Source organism: Dermochelys coriacea, chromosome 5 (assembly GCF_009764565.3).
Source record: "Dermochelys coriacea isolate rDerCor1 chromosome 5, rDerCor1.pri.v4, whole genome shotgun sequence".
NCBI lineage: Eukaryota > Metazoa > Chordata > Testudines > Dermochelyidae > Dermochelys > Dermochelys coriacea.
Window position 1 is genome coordinate 35,792,822 of NC_050072.1, and position 16,711 is coordinate 35,809,532.

Sequence of the window (16,711 nt, forward strand, 5' to 3'; positions counted from 1 at the left end):
TTTTGTTTACATCCAGAGTATTCAGCAAGCTTGGAGATGAACTTTTTTTGACCTGTTTGGATATTCATGAATACGCTGAACATTCTGAGACTGCTTGCTGGTGCAATGCAAAAATCAAAGAACATTTTCAGACAAAGTTCAGTTTGGGGTTTCTCAGAGAGAGGGGGCAGGAGGCTAGATTTTAGCTGAGCTCCCCAATACTATTGGATACACCATATACATTTTTAACCCTAGCTTCTGTGTTTGAGACTGTCAAGCAGCAGCCAACCGTCGCACTTCATCATTCTTAATTTCATGATCTAGCTGGAAACTAACTATTGCTGGCAACCAACCAACCATTAGCTGGAAACCAATTATTTTAGGACTCATTTTAATCACACATATTACTATAGGATTTTGGCAAGGGAAAAGCTCCCAGGCTCCAAGTCCTAGCTTCTGAATGTCTGGATAGCAGTCCACCCTATCTAAGCAAAGACATAACCTTTTGTCTCATTAGCTGACTCTGAGTGGCCCAGGCTAGCAAGTTACTCTGAATTCCATCTGTCAGTGGAAATAATGCCATACCATCAGAGGTATGTCATTATTATAGAAGTCGCGTCATTAATATAGGAGGTCAGGCATCAAATGCTTTGAGTGGAAATTGTTACACCAAATTAAATTAACTGGCTTGTCCCTAAAATACTCCTCTTCATTCCCAGTCCTCTCCCTCTGCTGCATTTAGAGAGAAGGTTAGATAGCACTGACATGACGCTTTGTGTGTTGATGATCTCAGAATCTTGAGATCAGTAGCCCAGTAAGATCCTTAGGGACTTACCAACCACTTTCTTGCACCTTGTACACCCTAAAGCAGAGGTGGGCAAAACTACGCCCGTGGGCCACCTCTGGCCCACAGGACCGTCCTGCCCGGCCCTTGAGCTCCCGGCTGGGGAGGCTAGTCACCGGCCCCTTCCCTGCGGTCCTCCCTCCCCCACAGCTGCGCCACCAGCACTCTGGGCAGCGGGGCTGCGCGCTCCTGCAGGGCAGCCTGGCAGCGTGTCTGGCTCCTGCCGGGTGGCGCGGCTGCCGGACATGCTGCTCTGAGTGGCATGATAAGGGGGCCGGAGCCAAGGGTCCTGGAGGGCAGTCAGGTGACAGGGAGCGGTTGGATGGGGCGGAGATTCTGGTGGTGATGGGGGAGCAATCAGGGGACAGGGAACCTTGGATAAGCATGGGAGTCCCTGGGGGCCTGTCAGGGGGAGTTAGATAGGGGGTGGGGTCCCGGGGGAGGTGGTCAGGGGACAAAGAGCAGGGGGGGTTGGATGGGTCAGGAGTTCTGAGGGGAGCAGTCAGGGGGCAGGAAGTGGAAGGGGTCAGAAAGAGGGCGGGGAACATGCTGTTTGGGGAGGCACAGCCTTCCCTACCAGGCCCTCCATACAGTTTTGCAACCCTGCTGTGGCCCTCAGGCCAAAAAAAAAAAAAAGTTTGCCCACCCCTGCCCTAAAGGGATATGTTCTGGTGCTGGGTACAGCTGTACCCAGCAAGAATTTACTGGCTCTGAGAGCAGTGTTGCAATCAGAAAGGAAAATTATTTTGGCTGAGATAAAGGAACTACTTTATCCATGTTCCCCCTTGTTGCCTAGTACTGAGGTCCTCTTTCCAAGAATAGGCACCATTGGCCTCCATGCATGAAAACATTAAAGAATAAATATCAGAGGCTAGGTACTAGCTAGAAAAATGATTTTCAAACAGTATTCTTAGCCAGGAATACACAGAACACATTAGCCAGGCTGTCTAGTTTCTCACCTTCTACAACAGTTCAATTTGAAAAGGAGTACTTGTGGCACCTTAGAGACTAACAAATTTATTAGAGCATAAGCTTTCGTGAGCTACAGCTCACTTCATCGGATTCCGATGAAGTGAGCTGTAGCTCACGAAAGCTTATGCTCTAATAAATTTGTTAGTCTCTAAGGTGCCACAAGTACTCCTTTTCTTTTTGCGAATACAGACTAACACGGCTGCTACTCTGAAACGAGTTCAATTTGAGTTTAACTAAATCCACATACAACCCTCTGTCCTCCCCAACCCCAAAACACCACCACACAACTGTAGCTGTGTAATACTTGCATAATACTGTGCTGTGGTAGAGAAGTATATTTAGATAATGTCTCTATCTTATTTCAGCTTTCTTTGCTGGAGGTGAGGAGTCTTGCAATGAATCAGCTAACGTAGCTGTACAAACATTCCAGAGGAGTTTGTAGCAGATTTCATGGAAATACAGCCTGTGGCGTCAAGCTGTCCTTCAGCGTAATGTCAAACATTTATTTCCTTATGTTACAATAAAATTAATGCAGTGATTTTATTTGGCTTTTACTGACACATATGGATTTTTAGAAGCATTTGCCTATTCATTAATCCCCATCTATGCAGAGTTTCTCTCCACAGATTGATAAATTGGTTCACTGGCTCAGGGCCTGTTGGGTGCTACATGCTCAATAATTTAGAGCTACGAAAGACTCCCATTTCCACCTGTAGCTGCCCAGGAAATCTCACCCCACCCACCACAGATAGGCCTAGCCTACACACATACAAATTGCACAGGCCATACTTGCCCCAAATAACTTCTAGAGAATCTTTTAGTAAAAAATATTCTATCATGATTTAAAAACTGACAATGATGGAGAATCAACCACAACTGCTGGTAAATTGTTCCAATGGATTAAATTACTCACTGTTAAAAACGTATACCTTATTTCCAGTTTGAACTGTCATGTTTCAACTTCCAGCAATTGGATCATATTATACCTTTCTCTGCTAGTCTGAAAGCCTCAGTAGCAAATATTTGTTCCCATTGTAGGTACTTATAAACTGTAATCAAGTCACACCTTCTCTTTGTTAAATTAAAGAGATTGAGCACCTGGAGTCTTTCACTATAAGAAATGTTTTCTAATCCTTTAATTATTCTCGTGGCTCTTCTTAAAATCAAGAAGAAGGTTGTTAAATTGGAGAGGTTTCAGAGGACACCTGAACAGGACACAGTATTTCAGCAGCAGTCTCAATGCTGAATACAATGCTAAACAGTCTCAATGCTAAATACAGAGAAAAAATAACCTCTAACTACTGCTACCTGGGATTCCCCTGTTTTATGCAGCCCTGATTGCATTAGCCCTTTTGGCCACAGCATTGCAGTGGGAGCTCATGTTCAGCTGACTATCCACCACAACCTCAAAATCTTGTTCAATGTCACTGCTTTCCAGGAGAGAGTCCCCCATTCTGTAAATATGGCCTACATTTTTTTTTCCTCCAGATTATGCATTTAAGATAGCTAAATGTATACATGTTTACTTGCGCTCAGCTTATGAAGCGATCCAGATCGCTCTGTATTAGTGACCTGTCCTCTTCATTATTTACCACTTCCCCAATTTATGTGTCAAGTGAAAACTTTATCAGTGATATTTTCATGTTTTGTTCCAGGTCATTGATAAAAATGTTAAATAGCATAGGGATAAGAACATACCCCTGTGGGACACTACTAGAAACACACCTGTTGGAGGATGATTCCCCAGTTGCAATTACATTTTGAGACCTATCAGCCAACTTTTAATCCATTTAATATATGCCAGGCTAGTTTTATACTGTTCTCTCTCTCTCTTTTTTTTTTTAAATCAAAATGTCATGTGTTACCAAGTCATACGCCTTGTAGAAGTCTAAGTATATTACATCAACACTGTTAGCTTTATCAGTGAAACTTGTAATCTCATCAAAAAAAAGAGATCCTGTCAAACTAACTTGATCCGTTTTCCACAAAGTCATGGTAATTGGCATCAATTACATTACCCTACTTTAATTTATTAATCGAGTCCTTTATCAACCGTTCTATTATCTTGCCATGGATCTATGCAAGACTGTCAGGCCTATAACTAATCAGGTCATCCCATTTATGCTTTTTGAATATTAGCTTTCTAACAGACTTCTGGAACTCCCCAATGTCCCAAGACTTATTGACTATCAACATTAATGGTCCAGAGATCTTCAGCAGCTTTTTTAAAACCTTTGGACACAAATTCTCTGGACCTGCTGATTTAAAAATGTCTAACTTCAATAGCTGCTGTTTAACATTCTCCTGAGAAACTAGTGGAATGAAAAGAGTATAATCATCATATATGACATGTCTACATCATCTGTTGATTTTCCAAATACAGAACAGAAATATTTATTGAACACTTCTGCCTTTTCTGAAATATTATTGATATTGTAATTTCCATCTAGTAATGGACCAATAACATTGTTAAAATTCTTTTTGTTCCTAACATATTTAAAAAAAAAAAAAACACTTCTTATTGTCCATAACTCTGCTGGCCATAGATTTCTCCTTGTGTCTCTTGGTTTCCCTTATCAATTTTCTACAATTCCTAGCTTCTAGTTTATATTCATTACTATCAGCTTTCCCTTTCTTCCATTTGTTCTATACTTTGGTAGCTGCCCTCACTTCCCCTCTAAACCAGGTGTGTTCTTTTTAAACCAAATATGGTCTTCTTCTTTGATAGTGATCAGTCAAAAAGCCACAAACTGATCCTAATCAATGTCCTAACGGAGGAAGTGAGTGACACTGTGGCAGTGGTGGCCATTTAATTTCACTGATTAGACAGATTCCACCACTGCCCATCATTTGTGGAACCATCCACCTTCTAATCCTCTTTTATTTTACTATATCCAATTAAAATTTCTTCATATATTTGATTATCCTAGTTGTCCTCTTCAGGTCATTGTTCTTAGTTGTAACAACAGCCAGTGTTGCATTTGTTAAGTTGTTGTTGTAACTTGTATCATGACTGGGAAATGTACATATTCGTCTTCTCTTTTGAAAAGCAGTACATGGAAGGAAGATGGAAACCCACAAGGGAAACCAAATGTACCAGATGGATGAACGTCTCCAAGCTTCACATTATGCTTGAATCAATAATTAAATATTAATGAAGAGTAAAATTACTCCCCCATTCCCAGTAGAATGATCCAATTAGATACTATAGGCATACAGAGCACCAATGTAATGCTGCCTCTTGTAAAGAGGGGGATGACCTTAGTGTCTCTTCCCAAGCCTTCCACAAGAAAGAAAAGAAACAGAAGTTGTTTTTCTCCACTAGAATCTTCTCTTTTATGATTAGCCTCCTACTCCATTCATGCAGTGGTGATAAGTTCTTGTGTTTATGACACCTCATATATTGAGCTTTAATATCCCTTAAACAATTGGTAACCAATGCTGCCAGGAAGAGACAGAGAAAGATATAGGACAGTTAATGGGCATTTAAAAATACAGGGCTAAATTATGGGTTGAGGACCATGAGAAGTGGGGAGTTGGTGTGAGGTGCACTTGGACACATGGTGATGGGTAACATATAAGAACTTAGTGGAGTACTTGCTATACTTTATCAATCAATCTCGTTTAGGTTTGTCTATTATGAGCACTACTTTAATAATGAAACCTGGAAAAAGGTGCCAGCACATAGGAGGGATGGAATGATGGCCTCACCTTGCCTATCCATGGACAAGTTTTCTCTGAGCTAGTGCATAATGGAGGTACTAGGCAATGACTAGCCTTCAACCCCTGTGTTTCTGGACCCCCGAGAGCAATGTTATTACTATCTCCTGTGCAGGAGAACTGGGAAGGAGGAAGAAAGTGGTTCCCTGTACCTTTGTCACTCAACCTTCAGGAGGCACTAATAAGCACAGTCTTCCCTAAATCCTCTGGAGGCATTAGCAGACAACAACATTTACTTACCTATTGTAGCTCACAGGGATGTTGTGAGGATAATAATGAAGGTTTATAAAAGTGCTTTAAAGATTTTAAGCACAATAGACGTGCTTAAAATTAATTGTGTATAATTTTAGCTATTTTACCTGGTACAAAAAATTCATTAGCTGTAAACCAGTTGAATTCTAAATGGAATCCCAGATGTGCAGCCTTCAGAGTAACAAGAAAAACTAAGTAGACAACTGAAACGGTACCTACACACACACACACACACACACACACACACACAAAGAAAAAAGAGAGACAATCATCAACATCATCAGGATAAATCATGATAGAAAATTATTTATGCTCCATTCTATATTGGCCCTCCATCTAGTTAGTTGCCACCAGCCCAAAGAAATTGGGGTGCTAGTCATCCTGAACTGCAGGACAATCCCAATTTTTAAACACTAATTCTGTGATCCCAGATTCCCTCCCTCCCCACCCCTGTAAAGAGAGAGAGATAGCTCCTGCTTTACATCCATTTATTTAAATTTTAAGTGAGTCTAGTGCCTTTGATAGGTGCTGGATTAATAACCCAGGAAATTAATGTCCCCAATTATCCATAGCACTGGTTGAGCATGGGCAGCAGCAGAATGAGATTCCCAACCAACCTCCTCAAGTGTACCTGCAGGGACTCTCAATAGTAGTGCAAAGTAGCTTTCTCTATACCCATTTACTTGTTGGCCTTTTGGGTGAAATAATTCACCAAGATGCCAATTAGTGCAAACTGCAACTGTCAACTCTCCAGTAAGACCAGGACTGACACTAGCTGCAGTGACCTTTGGTCACTTCGGACTTACACCTTATCTGATCTAGCAACCTAGACATGACAGTAGCCACATTTTATTATATCATTCCCGTGAGTCATAAAACACCCACAATTATTCTCCCATGGACACATAGAGGATCACATATAAAAACAGAGATGGGCAACAATACCAAGTCTACAGCCTTAGTGTGACTAGAACTGCATGAAAGTGGGCAGTTCTGGCCCCCACATTTTAAGAACAGAGAGAAGGAAATGCAGAAAATTATAAAGAAGAGCAATAATAATTATTCAGAGACTGAAAGATAATCTGTCCATTTATTTTAATGCTATAAAATTGGGATGTACCCTCATGCTACAGTGATGAGCATCAGAGAAAAGCTTATAAATATATGTGGTGGGGGAAAGTGCAGGATTTATACAGTTCGGAAAACAGGCTGGGGGGAAGACAGGATTTCAGTTGAGAACTATCTTCAAGGTAACAAAATAAATTAAGGGAATTACTCATTCACTGAATATAAAGAACAAGTTAAGGAATGAAATAAGAAAAAGTTCTGAACATGAAGATCACTTTAAAGCTCACATACTGCACAATCTCCTAATGTTCTAACCTGGACTAGGTTTCTGTAGGTCTAAAGACAAATTAATAAAAAAAAAATGTCAATTTGCTGACTTAAATCTTCAAAAATTTAAATCCACAGTAACAATTTTCTTCAAATCTTAACTTTTAGCTCTCCTTGGGGCTTAAAAAAAAAAAAAAAGCCAACACTGAAAGGCAGATGCACTGCACCGTGAATTATTATATGTAATGTTTTATAAGCAATTTCAGTTTTTAGTATTCTAGATTGTATTAGTTTTGAATTGTTAAATAATTAACAATGAGACAATGGGAGACTATTTCCAAGCATGAACACAAAGGAGGGTAGAGATTCTGCTGAATGCTGTTGTGCTGATATTATTTTATATGTAAAAAGCTAATAAGAACAGTGTATATTTAATCACTTAATATTTACTCTAAATACAATGAAACCTATTTAAAGGGTTACCCACGGGAGCAGCAGTACCCAACTCCCTTGCAGAGGCTGATCATTCACTAAAGGTCAAACAAAACAGTGCTGGAAACCTTGGAGATATTTCAAAGACTTTGAAAGACAAGGAGCTGGCCACTGGAGGTGGTCATTATTACAGGTTTCACTGTATTTGCTATGTATTTTACCAATAATAAACCAACAATCCAGGAATGTTATTACCTACCAAGAATGTTAAACTTCGCAAAGAAAGAGGGAGACTTAAGATTTAGAAGGGGCAGAACAACAACAATCAGATAAAATGGTACAGTTCGTGATTTGCTCCACCACTCCTCAAACAGCTCAAAGCTTGTGTTGTTGACAGAAGCAAACATCCCACTTTTGTTGCCCGGTTGGTCCTTATTGGCAGTACCTGGACAGATGACTGAAAGAACAAAACAAAGAACAGGACTTTGTTTACACAAAAGATATACGAGTCAACAAATTCAGTACCTGAATCTCCAAGGGAGATTTGTTAGTCTCTAAGGTGCCACAAGTACTCCTTTTCTTTTTGCGAATACAGACTAACACGGCTGCTACTCTGAAACAGTTCTACCACTGGGAGCCTAGGAGCACTCAGAAGCAGTACTCTGGCAGCACAGCTGCTGCTCCTCTGCTTGCCTCCATCCATTAGGGCCCACCACTAAGGCTACATCTATGCTTGGAGCTGGAGGTGTGATTCCCAGCTTGAACAGAACATATTTGTGCTAGGGCACTAAAAACAGTAGTGTAGCCCCTACAGCACGTGCAGAGGCAAGCAGTGGCACAGGCTAACTGCCCTGAGCCTAAACCCGCTAGACTTTGTAGGGGTGTACTTGGAGCAGCTGGCCTGTGCCGCCACTGCCCATGGTATTATGGCTACACTACTATTTTTAGCATACTAGCTTGATGAGAACTAGCGTGAGCATGTGTGTGAGCTGGGAATCACTCCCCCAGCTCCAAGCGCAGACATAGCCTACGTTTTCACTGCTGGGCAATACCCTGTTCTCCCTGCACTCTCAGCTGGTAGCTTCTTCACCTCAGCACTGAGTTATCACAACTTAACAGCTGAATGTGAGGACAAGCAATACCAACTAGGCCTGCAGTCTGAGCTGACTGCTGCACAGGATCAACATCCAGGGGCATGCATGCATGACTGCAGACATGTGTGCGTGTAGCGGTGTGTACACTGCTATGTGTGCCTGTGTGTGAGTGTGTGTATGTCTGAGCAGCTTGCCTGTGCTGCAGTGGATGCACACATAGCAGTGTCTGCAAAGCTGCCTCTGTGCATATAAGCAAATACATGGCTGAATGCATGTCTGAGTGTGTAAGTGAACATATCTGGCTGTGCGTGTAAGCTGAGTGCCTGCATTAACAGTAGCGGACACATGGTTTTGTGCACATCTCAAAAGAGCAAATACAATCAGTGGCTGTTCTAAAACTCTTGAATTAACACAAGTTACAGTGTCATATTGCTGGTATACCAACCACAGCCACCAAACATTATGGAAGATGAGACACCTAGAATAGGAGACCCGTAAAATGTTTACAGTTTAACTTATGGAGTGTACTTGGCTTCTTGTGGAAAAATGTAAACAGCAATTCCTGTCTTGTATGTTGAAATATGAACCTGTCCTAATGTTCTCCTAGTCTTCATTTATACCTTTGTACTTCATAATTCTTTGTACCCTGTTAATCTCTTCCTCCCACACTGGCAGCATGCCTGCCAGGTTACAATAACCTAAAGACAAAACTCTAGATAGTATTTTGACTTTGCTGAAATTTAAAGCGACAGAGTAATTACTATTTTCTAATTGGTTTTCTCTCCATTGTTTCACAAACCCTTGAAAAAAAAAATGCTTTTGTCCCTACTGATTTGATCCCTTTCTGTTTAGCAGAGAAATATCCAGGGCTGCCAAGTGACATTCAAGCATCTGACAGCCCTGTCCTGCCTGCCTGCAGAAGCTGCATTGCACCTTTTGGTCACTGGAGAAGACTGTGGCACATGGCTTCAGGCAGCCTGATAAAATGTCTGCCTCTCCTCTGGCTGCACCTCCTGCGGGATCTGAATGGGGGAAGGTGCAGCAATAGTGAGAGAAGAGTGCAGGAGCACGAGGGGTGGCAACAGTAGCAGTGAGTAACCTGGCTGGTGGAAACAGTAGGTGACAGAGCCTCTGAGTGCCTCAGCCACTTCCCAGATTGACTCCCCAAGACCCTCTTCTCCAGAGACACTCCAGTCACCAATCCCCCAGAGAGAGACCCCAGTTCCCTTGCCACCCACCCCAGCATTCCCAAACATCCCAGTACCCACTCAACCCCAACAACATGCATCATTCCACCCACTTATCCCAGAAACCCGTAGACCACAAAAAAAAAAACAACACATCAGCGCTGAGGGGATTGGGGGAAAGGAGGGTACCAGGAGGAGGTGGGGGTCCCAGGACAGTTAAAGATTTGTGTATGTCCAGGTATCAGGTACAACCTTGTTCTTTGGAGTACAGTGCAGTGGGTACTGTACTTCAGCAGGGCTAAACTGCCGAGGGATGGGTTTACCTCCACATTCAGAACCCACCAGCTTAACCAGACCCTCACCCTCCCCAGCACCACAAGACATCCATTGCCCATTCTCCCCACAAGTTCTATGCAGCTCCATCGCCTCTTCCTGACACTTGTTGGGGAACGGTATATTGACCATAAAAGAGGAAGTTTATGATTATATTATACACAAATTATTTTAAAAAATGCAAATTAGCTCATTAAGTAATGTGCACAACACATCACACATGGAACTATGCAAAACTTGGTAGCTCTGAGAATTTTTGCCCCTTGTTTAGCGAAGAGTTGAAGACCTTGTCTACACTGGCAAGTTTCTGCGCAGTAAAGAACTTTCTGCGTTGTAACTCCCAAGGTGTACACATGGCCAAGCCACTTCGTGCGCAGAAACTGCGCCATTGCAGCACTGTAAAAATACCAACCAAAGCAAAAAAACCCCACCCCAACAAGGGGGTACGTCGCCACAGTGCCAGTGTAGACACCCTGGTCAATTACAGTGCTGCGATTAGCCTCCGAGAGGTGTCCCACAATGCCTGTTCTCACCCCTCTGGTCATTGGTTTAAACTCTATTGCCCTGCCCTCAGGTGATCAACTGTCATCCCCACCCCTTAAATTCCTTGGGAATTTTGAAAGTCCCCTTCCTGTTTACTTAGTGACGCATGCAGTGGTCTCAATGCATCTTTCCAGGTGACCATGCCTGCTCCACACACCAGCTGATCCCCTGCTTGGAGAAATGCAGAGCTGCTGGATCTCATCAGCATTTGGGGAAGAGGAGGCTGTCCAGTCCCAGCTGCACTCCAGCCGTAGGAATTATGATACCTACAGACAGATTTCACAATGCATGACAGAAAGGGGCCATGACTGGGACACACTGCAGTGCAGGGTCAAAGTGAAGGAGCTGTGGAACGCCTACCACAAGGCACGGGAGTCAAACTACTGCTCCGGTGCTGCGCCCACGAGCTGCCGGTTCTACAAAGAGCTGGATGTGATACTTGGTGGTGGCCCCACCTCCACTGCGAAGGCCACTGTGGATACTTCAGTGGCTCGCATGTCAATCGAGAGTGGACCAAGCCAGGAGGAGGAAATCTTGGATGTGGAGGGGGACCCAGAAGGAGAGGATGACTCAGAGATGCATGCAGCCCAGAGCTCTTCTCTATCCCGGAGGAGGCTAGCCAGTCACAGCTGTCAGAGCTTGGTGAAGCACAAACAGGAGAGGAAGCCCCTGGTGAGTGGATTTGATTTTGGGAATCACTGAAGCGAGTTGTTGGGAGCAGGAGGCAGGCTTGTGTCTGTATGATGCGCATACCACTACATGCCTAATCTGAATGGCAGAACAGGGTGTTGATTGACTCCCTCACTTCACAGGAATCTGCCTCAAAGATCTCCAGGAAACTCTCATGGAGATACTGGGCAATCTGCTGCTGCAGGTTCTTTGGCAGAGCTGCTTCATTTCTTGCCCCATTAAGGGTAACTTTCCTGCGCCACTCTGCCATCACTGGGGCGGGGAGGGGAGAAGGGGGGAAAACCATTGCTGCACACAGACGAGTTGCATAAGGGCCAGGGCAGAAGCCTCAGTCTTGAAGAAGACCCTCCCTTCATTCCCTGCTCATCCTCAGGAGTGAGATATCTTCCATAAATGAACACAGCCTGTGGAAAATGTGGGGACAGGAATGATTATAAGGCCCCCCATACAGTGCTGGCTCTCCCCAAGAGCCACGTGCCCAGTGTACAGTACGGTCCGGGAACACTGATTTTCCCTGCGGTTAATCACCATTTTGGGGGTCTTGTGGCTCATGTATGCTTGCTTGGTGTCAGCCAGTTAGCGACAGGTATGTGAATAGTGGCTGTGTTTTAAATCAGTCGTCTGTGTGTTGCAAACAATACTGCTTCTGTAAAATGTTGCATTTTGGCTTCACAGATATGACCTTGGGAACCCAGCCTCCCTCTTTGTTATCACTGGCAGAACGGCCGTGCAGAATTAGAAAGCTGCCATGAAGAACTAAAGAGGAATTTCTGCGTGAGATCATGATGCACTCCGCGGCCAAAAAGTAAGAACTGAAGGAGTGGTGGGATAGTGAGAAAAGGGACCAAAAGGAGAATGCGGTATGCCAGAACGAAGCCACAGAGTGGCTCTTAAATGTTATGGAGCTCCAAGCAGACACACTCCAGGGGCTACTAGCATTGCAAACAGAATAGCTCCGTGCCTGCCCTCCCCTGCAGCCACTGTCACAAAACTCTTTCCTGGGCACCTCCCCCAGACACGGCCAACACACTCTTATAAACCTCCTGGCTCCAGTCTCTACCCACTGCATTCCACTCCTGCTGTGTCACAGTCCAGCCCTGCGGACTCCCAGTACCCATTGCACTCAACACCCCTCCCTCTGCAGTTTAGCCCTTCTGAAGTACCCACTGCACTGTACTCCAAAGGACAAGGTTGCATATGATATCTGGACATACACAAACAAACACACACACACACACACACACACACACACACACACACACACAAGCACTGAAAGGGTTGGGGGAAAAGGAGGGTCCCAGGAGGAGGTGGGATACCAGGACGGTTAAAGATTGGTCTCTCTCCTCTGGATGTTGTTTTTTAATGAAAGAATTGTTTTGAATTGAAAGCAATCTTTATTCCATTAATTGAAAGCAAACAGAGCCCTGAAAAGCAACAGGAAATTTTCTTACATGTTCATAGTGTTCATTGGTGAGTTGTCTGCACCAATCACAAATCACCTCCTAGCATTACAAGCACTGCACTCCTGAGCATAGCAACAAATATTACCGGCTTTCAGCTTCAAATTGCTGCCTCAAGGTATCCCTGATCCTTATGACCCCACGCTGTGCCCCTCTAATAGCTCTAGTCTCTGGCTGTTCAAATTCAGTCTCCAGGTGCTCAGCCTCAGCGGTCCAGCCCTGAGTGAAGCTTTCACCCTTCCCTTCACAAATATTATGGAGCATGCAGTACACGGCTATAAGCATAAGTCTAATGTCATCGGTTGGGTCCAGCCTCCCATATAGGCAGGGCTAGAGGGCCTTTAAACAGCCAAAAGAACACTCAGTCATTCTGCACTTGCTCAGCCTGTTGTTGAACTGCTCCTTGCTGCTGTTAAGTTGCCCCATGTATGGCTTCATAAGCCACGGCTTTAAGGGGCAGGCGGGGTCTCCCAGGATCACAATGGGCATTTCGACTTCCCTTATGGTGATCTTCTGGTCCGGGAAGAAAGTCCCTGCTTGCAGTGTTCTGAAAGATGTGTGCATCATGCACCTTTCTGGACCAGCCTGCATTAATGTCCGTGAAACGCCCATGGTGATCCACAAGTGTCTGGAGAATCATTGAGAAATACGCCTTCCGATTAATGTATTTGATGGCTAGGTGGTCTAGTGCAAGGACTGGAATATGCGTGCCATCTATTGCCCCTCCGCTGTTAGGGAACCCCATTTGTGCAAAGCCATCCACAATGTCACTCATGTTGCCCAGAGTCTTGGTCTTTCGGAGCAGGATGTGATTAATGGCCCTGTGCACTTCTGTCAACAAGAGTCCAACGGTCAACTTTCCCATTCCAAACTGGTTAGCGAATGGTAGCAGTCTGGAGTAGCCAGCTTCCACAGTGCAATCACCACGTACTGCTCCAACAGGGTAGCTCTCATTCTCGTGTCCTTGCACCGCAGGGCTGAGGCGAGCTCATCACACAGTCCTATGAATGTGGCTTTCCTCATCTGAAAATTCTGCAGCCACTGCTCATCATCCCAGAATGCATTATGATGTGATCCCACCACTCAGTGCTTGTTTCCTGAGCCAAAAGGTGTTCCATTGTGGTCAGCACCTCCATGAACGCCACAAGCAATCTTGGGTCGTAGTTACTACGCATGGCAAGATCAAAGTTGCACTCCTCTTGCCTTTGTAATTTAAGGAATAACTCCACTGCCACTTGTGATATGTTAGTGAGAGCGAGCAGCATATTGGTCAGCAGTTCGGGATCCATTCCTGCAGACCAGAGAGGCAGAGTGCGTAGTACACAAACTGTTGAAAGATGGCGCCAAATGCAAATGGCAGCACAGGGATTGCTAGGATGCAAAGCAATGCATCATGGGGCATTGGGACAGGACCCAGAATGCCCTGCAATCCCCTCTGCCTTCCCACAACTCTTAGTGGCAGAAGAGGAAGAGATGCTCTGCGCTGCAAGTGCTGCAAGTGTGAACACACAATTGTGCGGGCAGCTGACAGTGTGAACACACAACAGCGGTTTCCCTTCAGCACTCTGAGCAGTACTGTAACTGCCAGGGATGCAACTCTGCCAGTGTAGACATAGCCAGAATTAATGTGGCTTTTTAGTGTAGGGTTGTATAAAATATTGCAAAGTACAAAAACCCATTCAAATTCAAGATAAGTTTGGGTTTTATGATGCAAGGCTCCCAGAGCTGGGCTGAGTGTTCCCTCAGCCTCTCCGGTCCTTAAGGATTTCCCTCCTTAACTGATAGTGAGAGAGCTACGCCTTCAAGCTTATAGAGAATTCTTCAGGTCGGAATTTTCACCCTTCAGGTCTGAAGAAGAGCTTTATGTAAGCTCAAAAGCTTGTCTCTCTCACCAACAAAAGTTGGTCCAATAAAAGATATTACGGTTATCATTGTGGGCCGCATTCAATACTACGTGTGTGGCCCTGAGGATGTCACATGGGCAGCAGCTGGGTGCTGATTGGGCCGCAAGTGGCCCTTGGGTTGAGAACCACTGCACTAGAACTTAAGAGTTATGAACAGCCGAGTTACAAACACACCAGTCAACTGCACACCTCATTTGGAAGCACAAGTTCACAACTGGGCAGCAGCAGAGATGGAAAAAAGTAAATACAATACAGCACTGTGTTAAAGGTAAACTACTAAAAAAAATAATAAAAAAAAACATAACTAAAGAGAAAGCAGCATTTTTTCTCCTGCATAGTAAAGTTTCAAAGCTGTATTAAGTCAATGTTCAGTTGTAAACTTTTGAAAGGAGCAACCATAACATTCTGTTTAGAGTTACGAAGAACCTTCATTCCCGAAGTGTTCGTAATTCTGAGGTTCTACTGTACCTCACCCACCTAGTCTCTCTAATATTTTTGGACCGACATGGCTACATCACTGCATGTAATATCCTTTAGAGTTATTTTATTGTGGAACACAGTATTATTTTGCTTTTCTTACCTCTATTACTCCCGTTAGTACCAGGAACAAGATCTGTTACGTTAATGTCATGCACATAATCTGAAAATAAGAAAAAGAATTTTACTATGATTGCTCTACTCCTGCTGTTATCCTGTTCCTTCTTTCTGTAAATTTTTAGGACTGAAATGAGAGAGGCAGAATAGAGTTCTGCAGTTTCTCACTAACTCCCAAATGAATAGTCTCAATCGTATCTAAAAGACACCCGATTATTTCACTTACAGCTTGATTGTCTTTATCTCCACAATACTAAAAGCAGTTTTAGATTACATGGGTCATTTCCTGGTGTCAGTTCCCATGTATCCATTGAATTTCTCTCATAGCTATGAGAGACTCTTCAGTGATTCAGGGCATTACAATCCATGATAAACATATCATTATCTTCTTTGTATAAGACACCTTGCTTTACTTCTGTGAAAAATTCACTCATTCACTGAATTAAAGAAGTCTGTAGGACCAAATCTGTTGTGTGTATGTATATCAATACACTAAACACACACAGGTCCATCAGCATGGAAAAGTAACACACACACACACACACACACACACACACACACACACACTACAGCAAGCAGAAGATGTAACAAAAGTCATCCTTGCTTTGTGATGCTCTTTAAAGAAAGTCTAACTGAAAATCACTCAAAGAAAAGCATGCATCTGGAGAATTGTAGAACTTTTAGAGAGGTTATAAATTGGTGCCCAAATTAAATTTCTCCAGTGCTACAAAAAAGCTGACTTTGATAATTTGTCCCCATTTTTCAGTCCCTAGAATTTTGATTCAAACCAAACTGAAGACTTAAACACTGGTACTTACTGTATATAAATTTTCCTGTGTTGAACAGGAAGTTGGACATAAGTACCCAGTAAATAACCATGGCTCCAACAAGAGACACCATTGAAAATAAAAGACTGGACCATTGACCAAAGGATCCAAAATAGTACTTGCAAACATCTGGGAATTCCCAGTTTGAGGTATCTATTAAAGCTGAATAAAGACAAAAATACACACACAAAAATGAAACAGGTGATAAAACATGAGAATTCTCTGACTAAGAGAGATTGTGCTGTTTACAAAGAATTCTGACTCAAAGTAAAATAAGTCTCCTTTTATTGCTAGATAAATGCCACCAACTTAAAATACAAACACTTGTCAGGGGACAACATTTTGTTCCATAATTTGATTTCTATTACATCAGATGGTTGGTGAAGTTTGACTGAAGGAGTTCAGATGTGGTTAAATTTGCTTAAGAAGAAACAGGTCCTTATAAATTAAAGCAGTAATATGACAGGTGGAGATGGGCCCCAAGCCACAAAGTCTCAATCCAGAACCCAAAACTTCCCCAAAGTTCAGGGGCAGACAAATGAGGC

At 43.4% G+C, this 16,711-nt stretch overlaps 1 protein-coding gene across 6 annotated transcripts in view; it reads right to left on the minus strand.

Annotated features, from left to right (window-relative positions):
- The window catches only part of SLC38A9 (solute carrier family 38 member 9), a 78,971-nt gene that overhangs the window by 37,136 nt on the left and 25,124 nt on the right, over positions 1–16,711 (minus strand). For 5 of the 6 annotated variants that reach the window (XM_038402781.2, XM_043514772.1, XM_038402784.2 and 2 more), the window contains 4 exons: positions 16,158–16,328; positions 15,326–15,385; positions 7,794–7,991; positions 5,875–5,982 (listed from right to left, as the gene is read on the minus strand). In XM_038402781.2, coding sequence (XP_038258709.1) covers positions 5,875–5,982; positions 7,794–7,991; positions 15,326–15,385; positions 16,158–16,328 — 537 coding nt within the window. The remainder of the gene's footprint in view (positions 1–5,874; positions 5,983–7,793; positions 7,992–15,325; positions 15,386–16,157; positions 16,329–16,711) is intronic. The other variant, XM_043514773.1, reaches the window with a different exon arrangement.